The sequence below is a fragment of the Chroicocephalus ridibundus genome, chromosome 8 (assembly GCF_963924245.1).
Source record: "Chroicocephalus ridibundus chromosome 8, bChrRid1.1, whole genome shotgun sequence".
NCBI lineage: Eukaryota > Metazoa > Chordata > Aves > Charadriiformes > Laridae > Chroicocephalus > Chroicocephalus ridibundus.
This window is the reverse complement of record NC_086291.1, coordinates 39,349,730-39,366,916: the sequence shown is the minus strand read 5'-3', so window position 1 is coordinate 39,366,916 and position 17,187 is coordinate 39,349,730. Positions and strand designations below refer to the sequence as shown.

Genomic DNA, 17,187 nt, shown 5'->3' with positions numbered 1-17,187 from the left:
CGGAGCGAAGATCACCGCTCCTTCCGCCACACGCAGCGCATCCCCCCGCCCCGTGCGCCTGGGCCGCGCTCAGACGTTCCGGGGGCTCGGACGTTCCGGGGGCGGGGCGGCTTCCGGGCGGAGGGGAAGCGGCGCGGCGGGGCCCCGTCCCGCTCCCGCTCCCGTCCCGTCGGAGCGCGCGGCCGCCGCCATGGCCCGCAAGAAGCTGCACCGTCCGATCGCCGCCATGGCCAAGAAGATCCGCGAGTACCGGGCGCTGAAGAACCGGCCGCGGGAGTCGCAGCGCTTCGCCCTGGACTACGAGACGATGCGGCGGCCGCTGACGCAGAAGCGGCTGCCGGTGCGGGCCTGGGAGGACGTGCGGAGCGAGCACCGGCTGCTGGCGCTGCTCTGCCGCCTGCCGCGCTTCGGCGTGGGCCGCACCGTCACCCGCAAGTCCTGGCTGTGGGCGCACGACGAGCCCTGCTACTGGGTGATCGCCAAGGTGAAGGCGGACTACACCGCCGAGGTAACCCCCGCGCCCGCCCCGGGGGGCGCCGGCCCCGGCCCCGCCTCGCCGCGTCCCCCCTCAACGGGCCCCTGTTTTCCTTGCAGAACATGGATCACGGAAGAGCTTGGGGCTACCTGACCTTCAGAGGTGACGCCGGCTCGGTTCCCTACCCCCGTGGGGCTGGGAGAGAGCGGCTGCGGGCGGGACCCGGGGATGCCGCGGAGGGCGGGTAGAGCCGGGGGGGGCGGGGAAGGCCGCGGCCTCCCCGCTCGGGAAATCCGCTTCTCTCAGACCTGCCGATGAGGAAAGGCTTTCCCCGTGTTGTAGCTTCAGGTGCCGGGGTCCGGCCCTCGGGGAGCGAGTGCCTGGGGAAGGCGGTGGGAGAGGCAGGGCGGGCCCTCCGGGAGCGCAGGGGGTGAGGTGAGGGGCTGTTCGGAGGCTTGGAAAGCCAGACACAGAGCAACACACGAGGACATTCCAGGTAAAATCACCAGTAGAACAGGAGCGATGGCAAGCAAACCTAACATTATTGGGATTTTAAATTAACGCTTGGAGATGCGTAAGTGAATTTGCCTTTTTAAAGCTGCTTCTGTCACTTACGAGAGTTTCTGAAACAATTTCTTTCAAAGGTTTTAAAGTCTCTGAGCATTTTTAACTTTAAATTTCCCAGGGAACTTCAGTAAGTGTAGAGAGAAATTGCTCTCCTTCCTTAGCCACGGAAACTCAACCATAGAGAGATGAAGCAATATTTTAAATTAAGGGAATTGGAACAACTTGCCTGTAGTCCTTTTAGCGTGTTTCTGGTTTGATTTCTGAGGACAGAAGTGGGATCCCATAGTACAGCAGGGAAGGTACTGTCCGAACCTTTGAAAACTTCCTTTACTATTGCCTGGTGTAGCACCTTTGATACTGGAGAATTGACACTCGCTGCATTTCCCAGAGGGAGTTTGTTATTGATAGTGTTGTCCACTGCTGTTCATCATCTCTTCTCAGGCAAAACCGAAGAAAAAATGAGAGAGATCGACAAAGTCATGTACCATGACTGGCGTGTGGTGCCCAAGCATGAGGAGGAGGCCTTCAAGAAATTCACCCCAGTGCCGGAGGAGACAATTCGGTACCTTCCGTACCCGCCTCTGCTCCGAGCCATGATCCTTGCGCAGTGGCAGAAAGAGGGAAAACCCATCACGGAGGAGCCAGTGATTGATCTGGAGAAGGTCACGGCTTCTCCCCTTCGGCGTGCAAAGAAAAAAGCTGCAGGGACACCAGTATAAAGACTTGTTCTATGTCCCGAGCTTCCCACGTGCTCTCACCGTGTGTTAAAAGCACGGCATCCTACAGAAGACCCCCTTGTCACTGTGGCGTGGTGTATCCAGGTTTCCCGCCTTTCTCCCCAGCCCTATGCAGTGACCTCATCTGAAAGGAAAGATGTAGATACATTCAGATTTTTATTTTTTTTTTCCATAATTTTGGTCTCAGTCAGCAGAGGAACCTTCTTGTTCCCTGGATAGTCCCAAGTGCATAGCTCCTGTTATCCAGCTGCAGTTCTTTGGAGCACCGTTTTCTCTACAGCCTGAAAATTACAGGTTTTTAAACAACATTTTTCAGATTGGGCCCTACATAAATCACAGAAGAATGACTGAGAATACCATGTTATTTTACAGAGCTGTGTACAAATGTATTTACTAACGAAAATAAATGTTTCCTTATTTCTGCAGCACAGTTCGAAGAAAACTTTGTATTTTTTTCAGTGCGTGGAGATCATCGTGAGGTCCAAATGCAGAGCCGTTAGCTTACCAGACACAGCATCACATTCCTCTTCACCACTGCAGAATCATCTGCATTACTGACATGTGATGGCAATGAACAACAAGGGAGGAACACCACTTGACTTTGGGAGTCTAAGCTTATCCAGTGCTGTCCATCTCTTACTCCCTGAGACAGCTGTCAGATTAGAGAAATCATTTTAATTCTGGTGATGCAAGGTATGCAGGATCGGCTCTTACTATTTGAAGCCGATCGCAAATTCCCTCCTGTTCCAGTGCAGCGTGCTGTGGTGAAAGTTAAAACATGCAACAAAAAAACCCCAAAACATTAAAACATGCAACCCTTTAGTGCAGTTCTTAGCATTTAATTTTTCTCTTGCGGTGGCTGTGGGTTCTGCTGCTGGATCTGTTGGAGGGTCGAGTCTGGGTGTGGGTGGAGGGGGCACAAGAGCTCTTTGGTCTGTAACCCTACAGGTCAGCTCCCAGCAGAAGCAGCTATTGAGTTGTCTGCTGTAGTGGGTAGTCAAGAGGTGTTGCTCCGTTTGCTGCAGTGTCCTGAAATCACAAGTAGCCTGAAGGGATTTACTGAGGGAAAGGCAAAAACTTGAGCCTGTGCCCTGCACGGCAGGCCTGGGTGGGACAGGGGATGCCCCTGTGGCCCCAGGGAGGAACAAACGGATCGGCATCAGCTGCCTGGCCTTCCATGGGCTTCCTCACCAGAGACTCCTGAAGGATTAAGGGTAAGAGGCTTTTCTCACGAGTTAAAACCTCGTGCAAAGGCTGGGAAGAGCTGGGCTCTTGTCCCTCCACTGCAGCAGGAGCGCAGGAGGCCACACGCCAGGGCCGGTTCACTGGCTTCCGAAGCAATGGGAGAGTCTGGCGGGGGGAAAATCCAGAGCGTTGCTGAAGGCACAAACAGTTTGAGGCTGTGAGACTGCCTGTTGCAGCTGCGGCTGATGTAAAACAGCAGCTCTGGTTTCCACAGCCTCTGCCGCCAGGTGCTGGGCTGGTGCCTCACTGTCCTTACCGTGATTCCTGACCCAGCACACAAACGGAAGAGGTGGGACAGGGGGTGTAGATGTGAGTGAGATGGGACGAGCTGAACAATCTGGTCCTCTGACCTGCGCAGGCAGGAGCTGAATGCAACCCCAGCACAGGCAGTGCTCTCCCTGACGGGGCCCAGGCCCACCGAGTCTGAGCAGAGCGGGCAGAGCCAAGTGCTGGTAACGGGGTCTGTCAACAGCCCCAGGCAAGGCAAGAAATTACCTATGAGCAGCCTCCAGCCAGGGAGCCCAGCCGGGAGCAAAAGCAGATGGAGATAACACACCATAAGGCATAGAATCATACAATGGCTTGGGTGGGAAGGGACTTTTGAAGGTCATCTGCTCCATGGGGTCCATCCAGGAGCAGCTGGAGACAGGCACAGCTTTGCCTAGCTGAGACAAAGGCTGAAAGCCCCAGCTGGTGCTTCAGTGAGGCTCCTGGGCCACGGGTGGTAAGGGTGGGGGGCTCAGGTGGGGCTGATGGGGACAGTCGCAGCCTGCTGGTGACCTCAGGGCCCTAAGACTTGGGGGGTGTCTTCACACAGAGCCCTGGGCAGCTCAAGAGCCTTGTCCGATTGACAAGGTCCTCTTCTGGAAAGCTGCACAGCCCTGGTTTGCCGTGTGGTAGATTCGATGCCTAGGAGATGCCGGGAGCTCTGCCCAGACTCCCAAACCTGAGCATTAACTTCCTGGATGGTTTGGCAGCATGGGGGGGGGCTTGTGTGAAGGGTGACAGTAGCGAGCACCTTCCTCAGCCACCCCAGGTGGATGCCAGTCATGGCTGCGCTTCACCCAGTGCCTTGCTCAAGCTGCTCCTGGCTGTATGGAAGGGTGCAGCCCCAGGGGGGTAGGACGGGTCCCAGGGCCCGTTTCCAAACCTCATTGGGGAGGTGCTTCTAGTAACGCAGGAGGCATTGCCTGTCGTACTGCACCCTAGCCCGCGCAGGTCTGCAGTGCAGGTGGAGTTATGGAGGAGACTCACCTTAGGGACCCCTGCTTAGGGCAGAACTTGCTCCTGGCGTAAGGAGGTGGTTCCTCTCCGGTACTGCCATCTACAGCCTTTGAATTAATGCAGTTCTACAAAATAAATGTGAGCGTGCCTAAGCACTGCTGGGACTAAGAGGAACTCGTTTCCTGCAGCACTGGATGTCACCAATTCTTACGGGACCTCGTGAAGTACCACCCTGTACTGACAGGGCACGTTGGCAAACTGAGTGCTGAAAGCTGAGCGTGATGTGTTAACCCTGGGGGGACGCAGGGGACAACAGCCAGCCATCCCCTGAACCGTTGTCTTTTCTGCCTTTTATTTCTGATGCTGGGAGAAGCTACAGATCGCACCCTGGCTTGCAGGACTAACCCCTTCTGCTCTGAGCCAGCGAGCAATCCCCATTGCATTTCTTGCCACTAAATTACTCAACGGTGAACACTTGAGCTGCCGTTCCCACCCTTTTAAGTGTCCTGCTGTTATTAAAGACTGAGCAGAAACCCCAGGGCCTTTATAAGAACCAGGCAGCCCGCACTCGCTGATGTTAACACATTTATTACATACAGAACAGATATGGTTTGTTGTTTGATAGCATAGGGGACAAAGCATGGGAATGTATTCATACAGCAGTCTCTTTACAGAATGCCATCTTCAGACCAAACAGCGGAGTTTACAGGCCTTAAGACACTTTTTAAAATCCTTTTGTAACATACAAGATACTTTACATACATCACAGTGGAGATATGACAGGGAAGTGTGTTGAAGCCAGTCAGTTCTCACCTTGCTGCCCAGCAGCCACCAAGCGCCCGCGGGAGCTGACAGCAGAGGCCGGTTCTACTTCGCTGTAGCTGCCCCTCTTGGACATGTGCTTCTCTTGGAGGAAAATACGCACTGAGCTGGAAAGGAACCTGTTGGTGGAGGCCCAAGACCCGTTTCCTTATGTTGCCAGGGCCCAGTGGGCAACAGGAGACCGAGTACTGTCACTTTGACTGCTAAAACCAGATACAGAACAAACAGTAAGAGGTAATAGTTGCAATTCTGTGTTTTCCTATGGAAGAGTCGATGGAGCTAAGGAACTGGGCCTATTACAGCTTTTTTTTTTTTTCTCCCCTTCAATTAGCCCAAATGACGACATTTACCTGGCCCTAGCTGATGAACTGTTACATGTCTGTGGAATCTGTGGTCTAAATATTGATCTTTTTAACCTTCCTGCACCACTCTGTGATGTGATCCAAAGGGATCCTAGCGGAAAGCATTTCGGGAACATGAATGAGAAGCCTGGCACAGTTGGCAGTGCCCTGGTGAAAGGTCTCCCTACATACAGGTGGCAGCTCCAAGCATCCCTTAGCCAAATGCCGGGCACAGAGCCCAGGCTGCCAGCAACGGGAGGACACCGTCCAGCTGGTCTCCTGCCTCGGTGGAGAACGGTATGGGTGCGCATGTCACCAGCACGGCTCACAGGCAGCGTGGGCACCACTGTGGGTCCGTACTTGGGTGGTTGAGCGGAGCTTCCCAGGAGATGGAGGCTTCCCCCAGCTGGCCCCACACTGCCACACTGGTGCAAGGACATCCCTGCGAACCCCAGAGGGCTGCACAGCTCAGGGAAGAAATAAGATGACCACCAGGAGCTTCCAAATTCATTGCTAACAACTGCTATGTGTTCTAGTCCTGCACATCCAGGAGGGAGCGTTCAAAGGGAACAGAACTTGTCCTCGTGGAGACAGGACTGTTTCCGCTGTCAGAAAGGGAGGACAAACCATTGCCTCTACATCTGGAGCTGCCACATTCTGCACCTCGAGCTCAGAACCGCTCTCCCTGGTCCCATTCTTCGCTACTTCTCTTGTAAGCAGGACACACATTCGCAATCCCCCAGCACTGCTTACACAAGGAGGGCCGTCAGAATTTCTCTTGGGGGTTGTTAATTCTTTTCAGGAGTCAGAAATTTCCAGCTTTTCAATCTACTTAATAACAAAGTCAGTGCTCCGCCATGTTAGGTAAAAGAAGGCAGGAGATCTGGGCTCAATTCCTTTTTCTGTGTGACCTCAGGGAAGACACAACCTTTCCATTCCTTGACTGCACCGGCACAGTCTTTCCTGATCGACAGCCACAGTGTGAAGGAAAACAGCCCTCTCCTTCCAGCAGTTCCCAGGATGGGGACGCAGCCTTACGAGTCAAGGTGATCTCAGTGTGCTAATGCAGAATTCACAGCAGACCGACATCATCTGCCCTCACCCGTGTTTTGAAAGCCAACAAATACTCTGCAGAGATAGCTTTCTCCTGAACCTTTCAGAATGAACTCAAGAGTTCTTTTCTGCCTGGGGTTTTTAGAAAGGGGAGTTAAAAGTATTTCTGCCTTTTCTGCTCTTTAAAAAGCAAGGTTCCAGTACCCCTTTGCTACCGCAGTTTCCAAACACCTCCAGGATCAAACACCCATCTCCCATCTGAGGCTACCAAACAATCCTCTCTGGACACACACCGTCACCCAGCACACGACTGCTGAGACAACAGCAGCAGCAGAGGAAGGAGACTTTCCATCTGCAAGTATGGAGGATGTGTTCCCTACAGTAATGGCACTGCTGCTTTCTCCAGCCAAACAGTAGAAGTGCTGCCCGAACCCTGACACTCCTTTGGACCTGGCTGCTCTCAGTCTGTGGGACATTATTCTGTGCTTAAGGGTCGATAAGGTGGAGAGTCCACTGGTGAACTAGAAAGGATTTCTGCTAGGGTGCTGCAGAAGTTGTGATTCACCATCACGGCTTTGGCAGGGGGACGCGCTACTTCTCATGCAGGTGGGAGTGAGGCAACCTGCTGGAGAACCTGAGCCACCACCCATCCAGCTGCCAGCTCCCGAGCACTGGGCAAGGGCTTTGCACAGTTCAAGCTCCAAGCTTCACTTCATCAATGCGCTGCCATTTCTCTCCTTTGTAGATGCCAGCTCCAGAGCAGAACAATAATCCAACCACGCAGAAAGCGCAAGGGCCCAAGATGAAAGCTGCAAGTTCAGAGGTTAGAAGGGGGTCACAGTCCAAGGCAGGAGCCATTGCAGTTGTCTGGGGTCGGTTTCCAGCAGCAGGTATAATGCAGGCGTTCTGTATGTACATCTTGGCATTCAGGCGGGAGGAGGGACACTTACATTGGTGGGAAAGGAGGAATTCTCACTCAGGGATATACGATACCTGCCACACAATAATGTGGCTCCTTTCAGCCTTGGAAAGTACTGGCTTCACCTGGGTGGTATCTCCTGCATTCTCCTCCGTCTCATCGTCTTCTCCATCCCCTGAAGAGAGAAAACAGAGAGTTAAAGAGACAAGAAAGAAAATCCCAAATCGCACTGCTCTGGAATACTTCCAGAGAGGCTAATATCCCTGCTACAGTCTCAGCAGTCTGACAACAGACAGCACAAGCTGAGACCTTCCTTTACGTCTGGAAAACATTTATAGCAACACGGTGCTTTTCTGAAGCAGGACTGTATGGACGGAACCAAGCATGTCCAGCGGTAGGGAAAACCACCCTTCCTTTCGGGGAAGCCAACGTTTACAATACAGAGCACCTTCCAGCAGCATAGGTGACTGCAGTGGGGCAGCAACGTCTGCAGTGGCACAGATGGTTTTATTCTTTCCAGGGCCATTAATGCAGACTTCGTGGCACTGCAGGCACAGGCAGGGGCAAGGTTTGGCAGCCTAGTACAAGGAAAATGCTGGCTATCTGCCCTCGCAGCCAGAGGGCAGGGGAAACGGAGAACGCCGCTTTTCAGATTCCACTCCCCACAGCAGTGACCCCTCTTCTTCACGACCACAGCCCTGCACCCTGTCCCGTTCCGGCTGCCTCCCACCACAGGCACTCACCGATCCGGAAATCGATGTACCCTTCTCCTCCGCTCAGCACCAGGACGTTCTTCAGCTTCTGCCCCTCGGTCTCTGTGGCTGCTGTGCTGGGGTTCTCTGAAGGGCTGTCCAACACACTCCCATTCAGGGTTGCTAGGACATTGCCTGGGGGGGGACAGGGGTGCTGTCAGTGCCCCTGCTCAGCCCCCATGCAGTTAACACAGACACACACACAACTGGGCAGGCCAATTCCTTCTGCTGGTGAAATCTGGAAGTCACTGTAGTTTAAACTACTGATGCCTGAGCCACAGGGATCTGCAGGCACTAGAAATGGCATGGAGAGCCATCTGCCACAGGTCAGCTCAAGCTCCTCCCAAAGAATAGTCGGCGAGACAAGAGCCTCACATGGAAGGGCTGCGCTCATCCTTACCAGGCACAGAGACGAAGAACTTGACAGCATCACGGTGGCCGTGGAAACAGAGCTGTGCCTGAGCCATGGAGCAGTAGGGAATGAAACTGCTGGCAGATTTGTCGCTGTTATCATCACCGTACACGTGGATGACCCCACCAGAGCGGCTGCCCTCTCCAGAGGTTGGCGAGGTCTTGTTGGCTGGGGACAAGGAGAGGGAATATTGTCAGCGATAGTTTTGAGTCCCATTTACAGAAGGGACTCAATCAAAGAGAAAACTAATGAGCCATGAATGAAAACCTTTAAAGGGGCGGTGCGGGTCTCTTTAAAGGTCTTGTGTAAAGGATGTGATGGAGGACACCACACTGGACTATACAGTCCCTCTCTCTTAGACTGGTAGCAATCTACTCATGATAACAAACTACATTTTCTCAGCAAACCTAGTATTTGGCTGCTAATGACGCACACATCCCTGGAGGTGCTGGGCAAGAGCGAGCCTAAGGGAAGCTAGACAAGGTCTCTGAGGTGTCCCAGTGAAGGCCTCTTCACCAGCAACAATCCTGTCCAGCCTCCAGAAACCACCTGCTGCCCTAGGATCAACCTTGGTCTTTTGTACCTGGCAGGGTATCCAAAGGTGCCCATGAGACATTAAGAGCACCTGGAGGAGAATTACTGCTATTTTCTGGATTGCTGAAATTGCGCAGTTTCCGAGTCAAGTCTTTTGCTCATGCCAAGCCACAAGCACGCAGGCTGCTGAAAGCAGTCTCTGGGTCTGGTGAAGGCCTCTCAGCCCAGTAAGTGTCACAGCAGTGGAGCGAGGTCCTTCCTCAGCCCTTGATTTAGCCATGACACCAGAAGATCAGCTACTCAAGCAATGAACACCTGGAAGATGTTGACCAACCGCAGCTTCCAAGGATTTCAAGGTGGACTCAGGAGTCAGGATTCTTCATGTCAAGGCTCTGAGAACGCAAACGCTTCCATTCACCAAGGAACAGAGACCAGTGCTCCAAGCTCAGGAGGGAGATGCTTTCCTTCCGCATGCACCCACATCAGTAAAACATAAACAGTAGTAAAATCAGAAGGCTTTCACTTTCTGTGAGAGAACTTGATTGCTTCCTTAATTATCCATAGTTCTGTATTTTGTCTTGGGCTGAATTTCAATTATTAAGTCACTCGGACAAAGGAGACTTTTACCTATCAGGCTCAAGCCAGCATGGCGAGACAAGTACGAATATTTTGCTGGAAGAATGAGACTCAGCGTGTGTGTGGGGAAGATCCCCACGATGAAGGTTCTCTGTACCTCTGTGCTCTGGTTTGCTATGGCAGCTACAACTGGGTGAGCTCATCCGATTGACAGACAGGGCTGGTACTAGCGCTTCTTGCTCAGTATCTGGCTTCTTACTGCAACCAATATCAGATGCTTTAAAAGGAGGAGACATATGCTGATAATGCTTCTGGACAGCCACAGAAATGTCTTACAATGAGAAAAAAATACTCCTTTCTGACCCTGGAAAGGCTAAGGTAAGCGTAAATTTGAACTCCGAGCCTGCCTTAACTGGCACAATGCCAAACAATTCTTAGTGTTTACCAATGTCCCCTCTGGTTAAAAGTCTTGGGTGATCACTTGCAGCTAGCAGGTGCCACAGCACCTACTACTGTTGGCCTGGAATGATGAGAAGCATCCTTGGAAAACCGAGGATGACAAAGGAGGACCTTGCAAGAACAGTCTACTCCTGCTTCCTGGAACTCTCTGACTGAATAAACCTTTACCCCATCTCAAACCTGGCCTACCACAATAAGGGAACTACTGATGAATAACGAAGTACTCTTCATACAAAAAAAACCCAGAGGGATGGCTGATGAGATGGATGAAAATGTTTTTAGCCAGGAGAAATGAGGATATTTACATTACTGTCTCTGGTCACTTTTCTCAGATGCAACTTAAAATGAAAGAGTGATGAGGAACAATGGATGGAGAGAGCTGAATGTCAGGATGGAAGGGTGGGAAAGTGACTACAAAGGCAAACGGGTGCAGCAGGAGTGAAAGCTGAAGGAAGGAGGCAATGGACTTACCCCGGAGCCCAAGGAGTTGGCCTCGGTGGAGGACTACAGCTAGGCACAGGCAAGGAGTGGGAACACAGAGGGGCACGGGAAGAGACAGGCAGGATGGGAGAGAAGAAAAAGGTGATTACTGGGAGAAAATTCAGGGAGCAACAGAAATGCATAAAATCTAGAGAAACCACAACAGGAGCTACAGGCTCGAATCAGTTTATACCAACGCTGTTCTTGCTCGCTTTGCTCTTATCTTACAAGGACAAATGTAATATCTGAGATGGGAGAGGGACCATGGACACAAGCATCCATTGCTGAAGTTTCTAGTGAGACTTCACTGCTTGCCACACTTTTACAGAAAAACCAAAGATAATGCAAGTGGTTTACAGCAGGCAACAAGTGTAACTCAGAATAGGACAGCAGCCCCAAGAAAGAAAGGGCATTAAAACGGGGATTCAGAAATGAGGATGCAATGTGCAAAGACGACTGTGTCATTGGCTTCCTGGTGTCAGCTCCACAAGCCTTAGAGGAGACCCTGACTCAGCCCGAACTTCCAGGAAGATTACAACAGGTTTGCTCCTCTGATACAAGAGCCGTTTGCTTCTCACATCTCCTGCTAACAGTGGTGAGAAAATGTAAATTTGGCTGCTTTCTGTTGAAAGCAATTGCAATCAACCTCAAATCCTACTCCCCCATTATAATCTGGAACAGACCTGCTAAATAAGATGCTGACTGGCAGGTACAGAAAAGGATTACTTCAACTAAACTTGCAGCTCCACAGATGCACCTATTAACTACTACTGCTGGATCTCCTCATCAGGTTGGATTTGGCATAGGATACTGATTTCTACTTGACTGATAAATCTGAGCCCTAATTTGAGTAAATGAAGCTTTTCCAAGGTCAGTTTCTGGTTAATACCGTTACTGAGATGTCTATGCCAAACCAAAATTTCCAGGGAGATCTTCCTGGTGACTTCTCATCCCATGGCCTCTTTTTGGAGACTTACTACAATTCCCAAAGCTTTGTTTCTCCTGCTTTCCAGTAGCTACAGAATCAGTTCACATCAGTCTGCTCAGTCATGGTCACGCTCAAAAAAAGAAGACTACACGGATGGCAGAGATGTCATTGGTCCCCCAAGAAGGAAATGGCTTCAACTGAACTGAAAGGGACAGTAACAAATACCTATTTGGTTTTAATCAGCTTAAATCCATTCAACCGAACACTTAATTCCTTAATAAGGAAGAGTTAAACACCAAGTTCAGGCTTGCTCATACTCGGAGCTCTTCTCTCTGAACACTGCTATGATCAAAGGTGTGTCAGATTCAGAGTAAAAATCTCCGGAAAGCATTAGCCTGCCAGAGCCATCTGCCACGCAGCACAAATAACACGCAAAAGTGTTCTTCTTTTAGGTAGGTCCGCAGAAGTCTCTCCAATAAAGGTCACTTACTCTCAGTCAGTGGAATGGAGATGACGACACCGTTCCCTGTCCCTACCCAGAGGCGGTTGCCAGCAATGAGCAGGGCTGTAATCCGCACGAACGAGAAGCCCAGCTTTCCAGTGCCTGGTAAGAATGCATAAGAATTGAAGAGTCAGTTAGGACTTTGGGCAAGGTCTGCTAACGAATTTTGATTTCTCTCTGATGTCAATAAGCAACACGCCATTTACTGACAGTCCCTACTGCCTCACCTAGCATCTTGCTGACGTAAGGCTCAATGTCGACATCTTGCAGATGTTGATGGCTGTGGGCATGGTAAAGTCTCAGAGTAGAGTCCAGACGGATAGAAACCCATACTCCATCTCCAATCCATGCCAGCTGTCGCACCTGACTCTCCCGCCGAGGGTGGGCATCAAAGGATTTCTGAAATACCAAAGAGGTGGACCAATGTGAGTTCACAAAAGGTTAGCAATTATCTACACATATACTCAGTTTTCCTCAACTGAGATCACTTGTTTGGGTTTCAAAGGTCTTGCAGAAATGCTAGCTGACCTCAGAAGTTCACTACAGCACACTGTAAATCCCTGCTTAAAATGAGGAGCTGCGTAGCAGCCCTGCAGAGATTATGGTCTTTGCAGACCACTTCAAGAGCAAGAACATTTAGAAACCAAGAGCTTTCAATGTGCTTGGTAGAAAAGGAAAATACACTACTCCAGTAGAGACTCCAAAGACCAAACAGCCTTGGTTCAGTGATGTGAACTTCAGACTCGGCACTTCTCCCGTTGATTAGAATTATCCCAAGCACTGTCAAAGAGGTTTGTACTAACATCGCTGTATTGAATTTCAACCAAAAGGCTCTAAACGTCTTTTTTTTTTATTAGGCAAGTGGGATCACTGGGGCTTGCTTACTCTTTGTACCACAAAGCCTGCAGATTTCTTAGACCATACATGAAAGGTAGCCGTAAAGCACACACGCACATTTGTACAGTACATGGCCTCACAGACCCACTAGTAAAAGCAAAGAAAGCGCTCAGTTTAGACTTATCAGAAGGGAGGAAGGAATAAATACCCCCCTGGCAGGCTGGGTCATAACACGACCCAGATTGACAGTTTGGGTCCTACAGTCAGCAATGACAACACCAAGGTTCTGCACTTCCATACACTGCAGCAGAAAACAGCTATAAGAATAAATACAACACAAGCATGTGCATGCATACATGCACATTTGCTCCCTTACCTCAATCTGCATTGTCTTGGGTTGGATAACATGGATTTTGTTCTTGTAGCCACACCAGACTCTATCATACACAACAGCCATGCAGCGGATTGAATGGTGAGTGTGGCCGAGGTCCATTAGGTGGTAGTTACTGAGATCCCACTGACCATCTAAGGTGAAAAACAAGTGTGGAAAGATGCATCTCCTTCATCACATGTCAGTACACAATAAAATCATCTACCTTTCCATGTATATCTAGGTATATGCTTAGCTAATACTCAAATGCTCATTTTGCTTATGTCTGGGAACTTCCCATGAATGCGTAATACTACTTCAGGCAAGCCTTTTGCTTACAAAACACACGACAATAAAGTTTGCTGGGCTGCAAGCTCTCCCAGTCAGTCTAATTTAAACATCCTTTTATTGTAATGAAGTGAACAGGCTTCTCTAACAAGTACAACAAAAAAAGCAGGGGAAGAAAAGAAGACAGCCTAACAAGACTACGCGGAAACTTAAAAGGAAATGGACCTTGTGGTGAGGCTCCCTCGTATCACAGTCGGACAACACAATTTCCCCAAAGTGTCAAACCCAGGATAAGGAATTAATTTCCCTTCTCTCACGCCTATTTTCAAACTAACCAGGCAGATACCGTGTCCTTCACAGACAAGTGGCCTCTATGTCATGAAGCTTTATCCTGTTCCCGATGGGAAAAATTTTTATGTGTCAATGGTCAGGCTTGAACTCATGACAAAGGCTGAAGCAAAATTTAGATTGCACAAACTCAGAAATCGCTATATTTCAGTTTGCTGGATAAACCGCTACTCAGTGAATAATTAAGTTCTTAATATGCAAACATCAGTCACAGTTAGCAAATTCCCACGTGCTTTCAGGTGTGAACACAGCTCGGGTACTGCTCAAGTCACAGGGCAACACCACCTACGACAGTGAAGAGGACACGAAACACAGAATTCAAAAAACCTCTTGAAGTGACAAGATTAAGGCATGTCAGATTACTCAGACATCTCTTTTTTGCAACAAGAAAAACTGACCAAGTGCAATGCAAAGGTGACATTTGTTTGAGATTTCCAGACTTCTAGAGAATCCCAGCTCTGCCCTCTGTATATGCAGTGACCAATGCCACTACCTATACAGAGTCCAGCTTCTCCGGGAAGCAGCAGGCCTATTTGCAACTGCTCGGGTACAGCCTGAGCTGCGCATGCCCTGTTACAGTTGATTTGTGAACGCACAGGAACACCAATATGGCCCCAAGCATGCCTCAAACGACTGCACAGCGTATGTATTCCTCAAAGTGTTGCATTTATTCCGCATGTGCTACACAGAACATACACACACGGTTTTGTTCAGAAAAGCTCAGAAAACAGTGCTAAAGTATGTCTTAGATGTTTTAGGATAAGGATTACGCGTGTGCAATAGCTATGCATTTTAACCCTATGTTTGTACTCCGGCAAACCAGCACCTTTCCTTCTAGACTCAGAATAGCATTTAATCCATTGCTACGCTTTCAGCCAAGTTTGGTTTTCTCTTATTACGTCGATTCTTACCTTCTCCCCGGTGGAATATGGCTAGTGTTCCATCTGCCAGAGCAACAAGAACCCTCCCTTTCACATGCCTGAAATCACAGAAAAGTAAATAGTTACAGGAGTCTGCAGAAGTAAGGGACACACAAATCTTTTATGACATTTATGCACACCATCTTTATGTTCTCCCTACAACTCCCATTCAGGAATTTCCTGTAAAGGAACATCCTGCAAGGGCCAAGGCCTCTTACCTTCACTGTAGTAAGAAAATCCATAAATTTCCTGTGGAGGCTAACTTCTCCTTCACACTATAAACTCCACCAATTTCAACAAATTCCACCTAATCTGCACCCCAGTGAAATTCTGCCTTTCTCCTTCCCACTTATTTCCTCCTGATACTGCTAGTCTTTTCAGTACCTTATTCACTGAATTGGGTCAGGTCGGCAGTTGAGCAGGAAAACGGCTCAGTACGAGGCTTTCCCATAACAAAAACTTTGCGAAATTTTCCTCACAAAACAAGGCACTTAGAAAGAGCAAAGGAAAAGATGACTGACAAAGAGCTGATATCTAAAATATCGCTTAGGCACTGAAACGTCTCCTTCAGCATCCCTTGGCATGCACACTTACACTAGACTCAGGACAGAGTCCTTCAGCTTTATTGAGTGCAGACACTTCTTCCAGTTGGATACAGCCGAGTGCACGTAAAGCCTGTGAGAAAGGACAAATCGGGGAGGGTTAGCAGCAAGGCCCCATGCCTTCAGCCTGACCAGGCTTGAGTCTTTTCTGCTGGTAGGAAAGGTAGTGGTTAGGTAAGAAAGCAAGGTTAAAGCCCTGTGCCTATGATGAGTTGAGGGCTCAGAACAACAACAGAGCAACAAAAACCTACTCCAGAAACAAGAAGTGAACTAAAGGTGTGCGGACATGAAAAGTGGAGCCCAGAGAGCGGAGCTGACAGACACCTGCCAGACCAAGGGGAACCTACCAGCCGTTCTGCGCTCCCAGCCACATGGTGGGGGCAGCACTGGTGCAAGTCCCAGCAGCATCCCCGTTCAACTCCTGATCCGGCAGCGTTGCGCTGGACTCTGTCTTCAGCTGCCCATTCTCCCTGAAGAGGCCAAGGAATACTGTTAGAGTTAGAGACTGTTAGAGCAATGCACTGAATGCTCATCTGCGCTCACAGTCTGGCGTTCACAAGCAGATAAGGGCCCTTGTGTACACAAATAATTTCCTTCTCTTTAGTGTTTTTTAACTGCCTGATTCTGGAATCTGCTGTTTGTTTTGACGCCGGAAGATCTGCTATCTTCCTTTTTTCTCCACCAACAAAAATAGAAAGTACTTCAAATCTATAGAACTTAACTTAGTGGTTGGCAGTACTATTACATAAACAATATTTTCTCTGTTCGTTTCCAACTTGAACAGAAACAATTTAGAACAACTTGGTCATTTAGGAACAATTTCTAGCCAAGACTTCCACCTTGCTCCTCAGGCCATCACAACAGATTCATTCGTCTTAAGATTTTATGGGTGGTGAATATGCTTTCTTCATTATCTTTACAGAACATTAGAGGTAGTACTAGAATAAATCAATCGTCATTTTTACAGACGAATCAATAAGCTCCTTCAATAAGAACATTAAGTACATGTGTACTTTGGAAGATCTGTCTTAACCGCAGGTTTAAATTCATACTGAGAGATCAAATATTTGCACTTTAACAGCTGACACAGTCTGCTGCAGGCTGAACTATGTTTATTTTCATTTCTTTTCTTTCCCTGTCATCCCAGCTGTAATACTATTGGGGCACAAAACTTAAAATGGCTTGACACTTTATCAGAAGATCAGGCTGGTTCTCATATCAACAAGCTTATGAAAACAGAGCTGATAAATAACCGAACTGGCACTTTGGCCCCAGACTGCCTACCCGTTCTGCCTAAGAGGTGCCTGTGCAGGGACTGGATCTGTGAACACGTGCTCCGTGAGGGGCCCAGGCCGGGCCTGAGCTGGCTCTGCCTCGCTTGTACCGTTCTCTGGTACCTCCATCGCTTCTGTTGCTTCCTCAGTAGACTGGGACTGGTTGATCTTCTCATTGCAGACAGCAGCCACCTCACCTACAAGACAAAGAACAGCATGAGACGTACCGGAGAATGAGCTGGTAAGTCAGCTATACAGAAGTCAGGCTGCCAATTTTTTAATTTATCCTTTCTTGACCAATTCAATTAAGCCCTGAGCCTGCAACACAGACAGCAGATCGGCCAGTGTTTTCTGCTTGGATGGGGAATAGAGGCTATTTTAAAGTGAGGCACGATCTGTGACTAGCAAAACATTAGAAGATCTCCAGGGCTGCCCACTGCAGTACAGAGTCAGCGAGGGCATCGTTACTGTCTTCATATGGGCTTAACTGACTTCACAAGAAGATATGGTTCAGAAGAGACA

General features: G+C 49.5%; 2 protein-coding genes across 33 annotated transcripts in view; one reads left to right on the top strand and one right to left on the bottom strand.

Moving 5' to 3' along the window:
* Nucleotides 1–69: 69 nt before the first annotated feature.
* On the top strand, nt 70–2,601 carry MRPS34 (mitochondrial ribosomal protein S34). 2 transcript variants are annotated; one of them, XM_063344885.1, is made up of 3 exons: nt 70–484; nt 595–637; nt 1,484–2,601. In XM_063344885.1, the coding sequence occupies exons 1-3, from the start codon at nt 191–193 to the stop codon at nt 1,759–1,761; spliced, it is 615 nt and encodes a 204-aa protein (XP_063200955.1). In that variant the 5' UTR covers nt 70–190; the 3' UTR covers nt 1,762–2,601. The 2 variants fall into 2 exon arrangements, with proteins under 2 accessions (XP_063200955.1, XP_063200954.1); XM_063344884.1 differs by having other exon boundaries at nt 71–508.
* A 2,219-nt stretch (nt 2,602–4,820) lies between these two features.
* Nucleotides 4,821–17,187, bottom strand: part of MAPK8IP3 (mitogen-activated protein kinase 8 interacting protein 3) — a 75,971-nt gene continuing 63,604 nt past the window's right edge. For 28 of the 31 annotated variants that reach the window (XM_063343529.1, XM_063343531.1, XM_063343535.1 and 25 more), the window contains 11 exons: nt 16,676–16,862; nt 15,739–15,861; nt 15,384–15,464; nt 14,781–14,848; nt 13,240–13,388; nt 12,254–12,425; nt 12,015–12,128; nt 10,588–10,626; nt 8,536–8,715; nt 8,127–8,270; nt 4,821–7,558 (listed from right to left, as the gene is read on the bottom strand). In XM_063343529.1, the coding sequence (XP_063199599.1) occupies nt 7,437–7,558; nt 8,127–8,270; nt 8,536–8,715; nt 10,588–10,626; nt 12,015–12,128; nt 12,254–12,425; nt 13,240–13,388; nt 14,781–14,848; nt 15,384–15,464; nt 15,739–15,861; nt 16,676–16,862 (1,379 nt within the window). In that variant the 3' untranslated portion in view covers nt 4,821–7,436. The remainder of the gene's footprint in view (nt 7,559–8,126; nt 8,271–8,535; nt 8,716–10,587; nt 10,627–12,014; nt 12,129–12,253; nt 12,426–13,239; nt 13,389–14,780; nt 14,849–15,383; nt 15,465–15,738; nt 15,862–16,675; nt 16,863–17,187) is intronic. The other 3 variants (XM_063343541.1, XM_063343562.1, XM_063343561.1) reach the window with 1 other exon arrangement.